Source organism: Cottoperca gobio, chromosome 19, assembly GCF_900634415.1.
Source record: "Cottoperca gobio chromosome 19, fCotGob3.1, whole genome shotgun sequence".
NCBI classification, from domain to species: Eukaryota; Metazoa; Chordata; class Actinopteri; order Perciformes; family Bovichtidae; genus Cottoperca; species Cottoperca gobio.
The window spans coordinates 15,022,218-15,033,399 of record NC_041373.1 but is presented as its reverse complement, the minus strand read 5'-3'; the positions used below and the strand labels follow the sequence as shown (position 1 = coordinate 15,033,399).

General features: G+C 38.3%; 1 protein-coding gene across 1 annotated transcript; it reads right to left on the bottom strand.

Moving 5' to 3' along the window:
* Positions 1-8,418: 8,418 nt before the first annotated feature.
* LOC115024825 (stonustoxin subunit beta-like) lies at positions 8,419-10,436 on the bottom strand. Its single transcript, XM_029456683.1, has 4 exons — positions 9,961-10,436; positions 9,463-9,528; positions 9,224-9,366; positions 8,419-9,132 (listed from the first exon to the last, which is right to left on the bottom strand). The coding sequence occupies exons 1-4, from the start codon at positions 10,010-10,012 to the stop codon at positions 8,716-8,718; spliced, it is 678 nt and encodes a 225-aa protein (XP_029312543.1). The 5' UTR covers positions 10,013-10,436; the 3' UTR covers positions 8,419-8,715.
* Between the last annotated feature and the right edge of the window lie 746 nt (positions 10,437-11,182).

Below are 11,182 nucleotides of genomic sequence, written 5' to 3'. Positions count from 1 at the left end.
TCCTACTTGTAGCACAGACACTGTTGAGAGCCAGATTTACTACAATCAGCTCGTCACAGCCACAGTCTACTTTTCTAATTCTGCTGTGTCTGCCTCCTTTTCCCTGTCATCTCTCAGTGAAAAGTTTGAGTCTTCGACACGTCTTCATTACCGTTCGTCATCTCCTCTGTTATTTATCAGAAATGTGCATGCGTCAGCAGACGGAGCAACTGTGGAGACAAGTTCCCCGCTGTCGGGGTTGAAGTGTGAATCTCTCAAAGTTCGTCATGTCAGTCTACAGGGAACGTCAAAGCGCTGTATCTATAGCTGCAGTGGTTGAAATGTCTCTAGGTAGAAGAACAGTGATCCAATTGACGGTACAGGAGATAGTGTGTGGGGCTTTGATGCCACTAATCATAAGGTAACATTATTATCATGATCATGAAAGAGTCCACTGGTTATAAAGACACTAAAGAATGCAGTAGTGGAATATAACTATATTACTAGTATACGTTTACAGAAGTAAGATTTTTCTATGTCTGCTATTGCTACTTCACAAGAATGTATTGTGAAGTGTGGTAAGAGTAGTATAATTATTTTGGGGAATACACTTAATCGCTTTGTTGTCGAGATTTAGACGTGAAGATTGATACCACACACGCTATGTGTATTAGGTATGGAGGTTGAGCGAGGAGGGGATTAGCTTAGCATAAAAACTATAAACAGGGGGGGGAAAGCTAGCCTGGCTAACATAAAAAAAAACATGCTTACCAACACGTTGGTGCTTTAGAGGTGTTGTTAGGTTTACTCTTAAACTTTGAACAGAGACAGGCAAGCTGTTTCCCACTACTTCTGGTCTTTATGCTAAGCTAAGCTAATTGCATGCTTGTGTTAGCTTAATTTTTAGTGTACACACATGAGAGTGGTATAGACCTTTTCATATGACTCTCGGAAAGAAAGCGACTCAGCTTCCCCAAAAGGTTGAATCCTTCCTTTGTAACCTGTTACTATCCACAATAAAGTTCAAGAGTAAAGTATTTCTGACACATTACTGCAGTAAATCTCAAGCTAGTACAGCTGAGTGCATTTATTTTCACAGCGATAGCGACGGAGCAGTGAAGTGTTGAGCAGTAAACCACATAAATGACAAGTAGGGAGAGTAATTTAAAATAGCCCTGATGCAGAAAATGGAATCACAAAAAAAGTGTAGAGCATGGTAATGAGAGAGTGTGTGTGTGTGTGTGTGTGTGTGTGTGGGCAAAGATATAGAGACAGATGGTAATGTATATTAATTTTCTCAGAGAATATATTGAGCAGTTTAGCTTTTCAAATAATATTTGAGATTGTGATGAGATAAAGATTCATTGGCAACACAAAAATAACTCTTCCCCAGTCAGCATCATGTGTATCTAATGTGATTAGTCAGTGATTAGTCCAGAATCTGTGAAGATACGCTTTAGTGGAGTGTCTGCAAGTACAAATTTAAATTGAATTTAAATGAAGATTTGCAGAGGAAGGATTGTAGCCGATAGTATTTTCAAAGTAAACACCAAAATGTCCATTTCGGGCCCAAACAGCTGAAAAACTGACAACCCCAGAGATGTTGGTAGAGGTACAGTACGCATACACTGCATGAGGAGCCTGGGGATGCTCCTTGCATTGTTTCTCATTAGTCATGTTAACTTTTCTTCACTTCTTATCATATTTTTTCCTTTCATATTTCTCAGGGTTGATCGAGACACTGTAGGCTGTATCGCTGACATTTTAAGTGACAGATTTTGGTCCCCAAACTTCCTCTTTTTATCTACTGTCTCTCCGTTGGGTTGTATATATTCCTTCACTCCTGCGATATTCCCATTCATATTCATGACTGCCACAGAAAATATTTAGACAGACTTTTTTTTTATTCTGGCATTTTGTAGCATCCTCCAGAAGGAGACTGTTGTTGGTGACTTTGTGTCATGGTGCAATACATTTTAGAAGTTTACAGGCTGCTCCCAAACACACTCTACCATCTGATAAGGGAATTGAATTGGAGGGCAACTATAAATATCTGGGGACTTTTACTGATAGCAAACTTCAGAGACAGTCACAGAGATAATTTGCGGGGACGCACAGCCGTTTTCCCAACAGAAAACGGAATCTTTTAACATCTGCTAAAACTATGACCTTGTATTACCACATTTCATTGCCTTAGCTGTGCGTATTGCGGTTGTTGACGGTGGCTTTGTGAGAAACCCCAGTCTGGTTGCTGCTCTGAAATGCACACAAATATGTGAAAGTCATGTACTGGAAGACAAACATCTTTCTGACTTACTTAATTCAGCAGCAGTGTTTCCTATTTACTGCCACAGCTTGGTAATTTACATCACAGACTGACCAATTATTGCACAGTCTGCTGGGCAATATAGGTACATCAGGTTGATTTGTGTATTATAGTGCTTGTATATAAAAATGTGTCTGTGCTGTAAGTCTTTTATTGTGTGTTTTAATAGTTTATTGGATGGTTTGACTCGTCACTGCTCTATGCAAACCGTATTTTCCTTACGACACTATAGTTTAGCCAGAACAATTCAGCTATAATAGTGTTACTGTGGATTTACAAACAAAGAATACTGTGCCTTTTATTATTTTTGAAATGGATTTCCTTTTTTAAATGCATTAATAATTGATGAATTAAAATAACACTCTATTCGGTTTTGATGAGCAAATTAATATAACGATCAAAGGGTTTTTTTTCATTTTCATTTACTGGCTACAGTTGCACTAAATCAATGTATGACACAATGGCCCCATCTTGTGGGAATATCAGGAAGTTACATTTTGTGAGGATGAATTTTACTTCGCTTGATAATGACAGTGGCCAAAACAATATTTCATACCACTTTTTAGTGAATATTTTGACTTTTGACATTTAACTATATATATATATATAACTATATATATATATATATATATATATATATATATATATATATATATATATATATATATATATATATATATATATATATATATATATATATATATATATATATATGAAAATGCACTAAATATCACAGATTATATCATATATAATTATATTATGATTGACCTCTCAACAGTATCACAGCAGGGGTTAGATATCCACTAGAAATCCTGAATAAAAATGTAAAGTATGTTATCATGGTAGTGTGCTGTAAATATTATAGCAGCTAACAACATTTAAAGTATTTTTTGTTCTTATTTCTTTTAAATATGTTGAAACAATGAAAAGAAAAGTGACTCGTCATTTCTTGTCTGTACAGAAACGATATTAAGACATGTTGCCTCTAAAAATAATTCATATACATGGCTGTACAAAACTCCAAAGTTATAATAAACTGTATACGGGAAACACAGTGGTGGTTCTGGTCCATTAGCACAGGGGTCAGACTGGGACCAGCTATAATATTAACTCTAAAACTAAGCGCTGATGTTAGCAGTGTAGAGGTCCACACAGGTCATCCAAAGAAATAAAGTTTATAAAGTTCAGAGTTTAGCTGTGGTGTACTGTGTACATCGATTCAAGTCGTTAACTTTTAGATAACAGATTTGTGTTCTCATTAAAACTAAATAATACGATTGACATGCAGTTTTTTAATCATCTTTTTAGCATAAACACAGCTCACGCTACAAAAGGTACAGATAATAATAATAATAATAATAATAATAATAATAATAATAATACTGAAATAACTGAATAAATAAAACATTCAAAGATCCTAATGTTATGTTCACATCATAAAGTTTCCTGTATGTATGTATGCATGTATTTAACTCATGACTGATACTGTCATGCGGTGGTGTAGGAGAGTACCCAAAAGCAGTTCAGCAGACAAGTGTATTAACAAAAGGCACGCTTTAATTAAACCAAAGCCGAAAGTACAAAAGGTAACAACAAAACAACGGAGGGGACAAGCTATAAAAATACAACAGGTAAAAAGTAAACTGAAAACACAAACTGGGGGAACACGAGGAAGACACCAGGTAACATCAATGACAAACCGACAAGGAACAATGAGACAGACCAGGATATACACACAGATACCAAACGAGGGAACGAGACACAGCTGAGGGAGAAAGGCAAAACACAAGGGCAGGGTGACACAGGAGGATCAAATTAACAATCACAGGAGGGAAAAAAACAAGGACAGGAAGTAACACAAGACAAGACACAAGGGGAAGTGAACATTTCAAAATAAAACAGGAAACACGAATCGTGACAGATACACTCTTCTTGGAATAAAATATGAACGTATAGTGGCTACTAGGTAGTAGTTAATGCACAGCACATTACTCGTTATACAACGCAGCTCTAAAAACTAAAATAGAACTAGAGACCATCTTGTGATGGGATCACATCAGCGGGTCACAACATCAAAATAGACCAGGGGGGTAAAGTGGGGGTCCCAACTTCCTTGCTCGGACCACGCCCGTCTTCAAACTCGGCCTTAATTTTGATTGCAACTACACACTTGTAAAGTTGTGTGACTGCAGATTGCATGGTCGTGACTCAAAACCTCTTCTGTAGTAATTCTTGCTACAGTAGATGTCTCCACACACATTTTGCCATGATCACACACACACACACACACACACACACACACACACACACACACACACACACACACACACACACACACACACACACACACACACACACACACACACAAAGTGAAAACAATACGAGCCACATTCTGTAGCGGTTGACATTGAAGAAATTCTCACAAGCAACTGGCAGATATGCTGCACATGACTCAAATCACACAGAATCAACAGGTGACTTTATAAGCAACAAACCAATTGGCAAGCTCCATACCAGCAATCATGTCTGTGGAAATGGCCTGCTCATTGACGCCTGAGCAATGGAGCAAGTGGAGCTGCACCCCCCACTATTAGGCCTACACTTGGGGGAGCAAACCTGTGTTTCACTTTTTGATCATTGACTTTGCTTTTGTTAAACATTTGAGCTGGTATGAATCAAAAATAGTTATATCTGGCGTTTCATAATAGCAGGCTATATGAATTAAACATTTCCCTTCATTAGTTGGTTTTCTCATATGAACTCCAGGCACACGTCGCGCGGACCTTGCTGCTTCCCAGTGCCGTAGACTTAGTGTTCTATACAACCAATGTGTTTACAATTAAATAGTTTACTCCAAAAAATAATTATTTTACAAGAGCACAAAGTTCTTTATGGATCCAGCCTCTTAAATGTGATCATGTGACCATTTGATCCGGCCCTCGAGGTAATTCATAAAACGCACGCAAAAAAAAGAATAGAAGGCAATATTTTAAACAGGCGACTGACTGTTTTTCCTGGCCATGGTCAGGGTCCTTGAACACAACACGAGTGGAACGTGTCATCACGTGGTCACGTCATGTCAAAAAACTTCAATATTAAACTGTCATTGACATCAGCGAACACAGCGTGGCGAGTGTAAAAAAGAGAAAGGTGGTTCCGGAATGTTCCAGAAGAAATGGACGAACGATTATTTCTTTGTAAAAGTAAAAGGCCAGTGTGCCTAGTTTGTGCCGACGCCTTTGCGGTGATGAAATATAATCTCGAGCATCATTACAGCACGAAACATGCCGAACTGCACGAGCTGAAAGGAAAAGTGCTTTTGGATAAAGTTAGCGCTCTTTGGCGGAGTTTGGCCCAACAAGCAGCTCTCTCCAGAGCGTAACATAGACACATGGAAAGATAGAGAGGTAGACCACCACACCAAGAACAGACTGTTCCACCACTTTTTATTCTATTTAATTATTGTGTGCTGCCTTTTTACTTCATATGTTCTTTTGCTGTGACAAGATACATTTCCCCGTTGTGGGACTAATAAAGGATTTCTGCTAAGACAGAAAGATACATGGGTGAAATAAATGGGCTGTGTGTTAAAAACATTTGCAGAGGTTATGAGTTCAATAATTAGTATGACCCCAAAAAAGGTTCCCACCCCTGTTCTAGGGGAACATGCCCCCCTTTAAGGGTCCAGATCCACTTACCACAGTCTCACAAATCCTGTAGGAAACACTGTAATATATAATGCAATATATAATAAAGCAGCTTTATTTGACACGATTGAAGGCTCTCTACTGCAGGAAATGGGGATTTTATGTGATAATTCAATGAAGAAAACCTTCCTCTTCTCTGTCACTAATCTGGCACCCCCCACTCTTAACTAACAAGGCGCCTACATGGGCATGCTACTACCACAGCTTCAGTGCTAAGAGTCACACAAACAAGGCAGTACATCTATAACATCTACAAATATACAGCAAGGTGTCAAATGCACACTTTTAACCATCAGTGAAAGACACAAAGAAGAAAGCACAAAGACGGACAGACACAGAGTGCATCGAACTCAGACTCATTTGATGTCCACTCACTTCTTTGCTCTCCAGGAGTTGAAGAATCCATGTCACATAATGTCCCACTGCACTCGATGCTGTGGCGGCCATTTTGTTTGTTTGTTCACAGAACTCCTCTCTCCATGCTGCTTGCTAACTGCTCTCTATAATACCACTGCAACTCCAGCTGCCACTGAGCTAACAGTCAAAACTCTCTTTTGGTTCATGTTAATTGTGTTGTTCACTTCCTATTGTTTATGCTGAGGCCAGAGTGCAACAAGCTTCACAAATCTCTTCAGTTTTCCCATTTTGTCTCAGAATATCGTCACAGTTTTGCAGAAGAACATCGGGCAGTGACCACATATTTACTTCACGTTTCTTTCCCTTCTCCCTCTTTACTTAAGTAAGGGTGCAATGCCACCTTCAACCACAAGAGCTGACTGATATTCAACAGCCCTTACAACCCAGGGGGCGCTGTTTCCCTTCCCTAGACTCACTGGGGAAGAGAAGTAAGAAATGTCTTTAATGTGACAAAGAAAATTCTTCTCTTTTTATAAAAAATGACTGGAATATGTATTTTGAATGATAAATAAATCATGGCTTTCCTTGGTTCCTTTGAGAACTCGCTACAGGGAGCCACAGCAGGATCCAGACTTCCTGGTTCAAGGGTCATTTATTGTCATTCTGCAACACAGGGCTCCACAACGAAATGCAGTTGTAGTCCATTTATTTATTTATTATTATTTATTTAATACACAAGAAAAACGAACACAAATCAAAACTATTGTTGCCACAGCTTGTTGCTGTACTGCTGCCAGTCGCTAGGGGGAGCCAGAGAATAAGGATGAATGTGGTTCATATTTCAACCAGAGGACTACAAACTGTCTCAAACTGCAGTTACAGCTACAGGCCTTTTTTAAATCTCTTATTAAAACTTAATTTTCTATTAGATTTTTTCTTTTTTCTTAACGTTTGGTATTTATTGTAATTGTTGTAACTTTTTTATTCTGTTTTCTATCTTGTAGCCTACATGTTTGGCTTCTTATAAGCAATTTGTAACTATAAAAAAAATACAGAATATGAATCATGGGATTGGAAGAAAGACGTGTTGGTTGTTGTTAATTATATTCAACATGCATGTTGCTGTATGCAAACAAACTTCATTGCTTTCAGGCGGCCATCATGATAGTTTAGCCGCTCACTGAGAGGACTATCATACATAAAATGTGCTTAATATTTGCATTTTGTGATTATCATTCCCTCTTTTTCTTCTGTTCCTTGCTGACGTCTTCACTGTAATATGATGGAAAAACGAGCTCAGCATTGAGTTTAGTCTTGCATCTGCCACATCTCTCCTGCTGCCATGGATCCTCATTGGCCTTATGTGCGCTCACATTTTATCTTGTTTATTGCTTCACAGGATCAGCTTTCATGTCACCAGTCTAATCTCTGGACCCCCTGCTCAGCGCTAACAGGGAAAGGTGAAGAATGAAAGATCCAGAGCAGCTGAAGTTATGGTGGAGTTTAAGTGCTTCGCATGACATTGATGGATTAATTTCCCCGTGCTGTAAGCTTATATTTATAAATCATGATTTATTGCATGACGATAATAGCGATGTCAAAGAAATTTGCTTTGTTTGTCCTCTCTTAAACCTTATGGCCTGAAAACTTGACGGGCTGTTGATCAATATCATTCTGTTTTCTAATGTAAAATATATGACAGATGTTGTACGAAATACTCTCTCTTGTAATGTTTTTTTATTTATATATTTGGGATGGTAAAATTGCAGTTCCCGACCCTCTCAGCACTAAAGAGTTTGCAGATGTGGAGGCTTCTTAGGTGCATGTGCTGATTTGTATGCATATTTATCTGTATACAAAAGTTGATATAGTAAAAAAAACTATGAGATTCAATGGACAACGTTTATTCTGATATTTGTTAATGAAATCAGTTTGAATTAAAACATTATTATATTTAATATAGATGTAGAAAGTGCTGCACTGAGGAAACATATTATGACAATAAGCAATGATTTTCAATGTGTTTATTTTACTCAAAGTCACACAAAATAATATTTTTGATTTGGAAAGTGCAGAACATGACACGAGAATATACAGTACACAACGCTGCATCATGTATACAACATGTTTGTATATGTGACACCACTCAAATGAACACATTATTGATACACAACAAATAGCAGCTTCTTGATAAATATGTGTTTCTATATACAAAGATTTGGTTTTTAGAATAGGCTGTCTGGCATTATCCCAAAATATGCATTGCAGATAAACATATTTAAAGCTTCAGATGTGTATTTGAAAATGACGATTAACTGAAAATGTAAGAAAATGGTAATGGTTATTCTACTCCTCTGGTTTCACTAAGAAACCTGATGAATTTTGTCCCACCCAGAAACCTGGAAACATCTTCTCCTTGAAGGAGCTCTTAATCTGCTGCAGCAGTCTGACTTCGCTCCCTTCTCCCTCCTTCGCTTCTTCTACTGCGTAAAAGTTGATGACACCAGCTGGCTGGTCAAGGTAAACCCCGATGGTGGTGCACTGGGGAATGTCCCAGAGTTTCGTGTTATTGCCGTTGAACCACACCTGGTAGTGGGATCCACCCCACCCAAGACCCCAGGACTGCTCATTCTCTCCAAACCCGCATTGTCCGTCGCTTCCCCTCCTCCCCGCCCCTTCATAGGCGACTGAGACGACCACCCATCCTGAATATTTCACCTCCCAATAAGCTCGGAAGCCAAAGATTCCTTCTTTGCAAAGCACCTTGAAGAGACACGGAGATGATGAAATTAGTCGAGTGTAGGAAAGTGTTTCACATCTGGATTTGTGAGCCACAAACTAAATACAAACCCACCTGTGGGGAATGCTCATATCTCTCTGGTCTGTCCAGGACGGGACAAGTGACATCATCAGTCTTGCGTGACACCTTGGATCCACCCTCTGTGATCCACAGCATCTTATTGGCTGTCTTTTCATCCAGGGAAAGGTCGATCCAGTCTGTGGGATGTGGAAAATGTGCAGCCATGACAGTCGGAAAAGAAAAAATACATATTACGAGCGCGAGAAAATGCGTTTTGTTTCATTCATTCTTACGTGTCAGAAGGTCAGCTCTGCATGTGGGCTCAGGGATGTTGGGCTTGTAGTCCCTCAGGATATTTTCTGAGAAGCAGAGGAATTGTGATAGAAATAAATTCCAATAAACATTTTGAAATGTAAGCCCTCAGTTAGTTTATATATTTCCCATGGTTTTACTTTGAAATGGTAGCTGTTGGAGAAGCAGAATCTTTAGATTGTGTCCCTGAAAGTATAAAACAAGTATAACTGCCAGATACACGTGCTCAACTTCATACTAACAAACACAAAATCTACTCAGAAAAACTTGTTCAAAGTGTCAAAGTGAACCACTCTGCTCCAATCTCTAAAAAAAAAGAAGCTCAAATCTAAAGAGACACGTTCTCATCCAGTAATATGCGTTCTGGATTTTTAAAAAAATGTTTCAGATTACATTTTCCAACACTAAATGTATACTCTTTGCAGATGAAACAACAGCATTGAGCATCATCATGCATGATGTGTGGAGAGGTCACTCACCAGGTCCACCGGTTGCAGGCATGGTTCTCTTAGTGGGAGCACTGGTGGGCATCTTTATCGCTTCTTCCCATGTTGACGTTTCCTGAATGTTGGCATCTGTCAGCAGCGTACTACTGCAGTGAGGCAAACAGCTTCTTTATATACCCACAGGATAGGGGGTATTAACGATTTTGGGGGGCCCCTGGGGCTCTCTTAGAAACATTTTGGTAAGGTATGTGGAGATAATGAGCTTACTAATGGACATGCTATGGCACCTGCCAAACTGGGATCTTCCGATCAGCGCCTGATCAGCGCCAACACATGACCCGCTGCCCAATGTTTATCTGAGTAGTTCTTAATTTGCTGTTACAATTACTCTGTCATCGCTTTGTCATCATACACACATCCAGGAAGTTGATACCTGTACAGGAATGTGATCATCCTGTACAGGACGGGGGGGTCAAGCAAGACGGGAAGAACAGCTTGACGGCACTTTGGGACCTTTGGTGGAGAGACGGGAAAGCTGGTTCGTTGGCAGTTTCTTTTGGAGAGCTCAGCTCTGTTCATTTGGTGCATTTGTTTTAAGAAGAGAACTTTAAGGTAAAGATTTTATAAAGTACCTGATTTTCTCATATAAATGTCATTTAATGATGTTTTTGTGGTAGATTTTGATTTCTTAATGTCTGGGTTTAGACACTATCAGAATGAAATGCTCCTGTGTTCCCTTTTCATATCAGTATACATATATATATATATATATATATATATATATATATATATATATATATATATATATATATATATATATATATATATATATATTTATATATATATATATATACTGCAACATACTGTTCTGTAGGCATTGCATGTGCTTGGAAGAGTTAATCAGTCATTTATAAGCAGACATTGTCGCAAAAAGTGGTTTGATTTAATTATATGATACAATATAAATATAAAAATGGATGAATATGGACTAAAACTCCAACCTTAACCATTAAATCAGCAGGAATAATATCTTTTTACTATAAGGGTAAAAAAAGTTCTACTGTATTTATTACAGTTAAATTCATACCATAAAAACAACCATTTTGTTTAAACAGTGAAATCATAAGTTCTTTATTTTTAACTCACATTTAACTCTTATGTTATGACCATTCAGAAAAAGTTCTTTACATAGCAAGATAGTTCCACCTATACACTCTCTGAAACAACACGGACGTCATGACCTTGACCTCGCCGA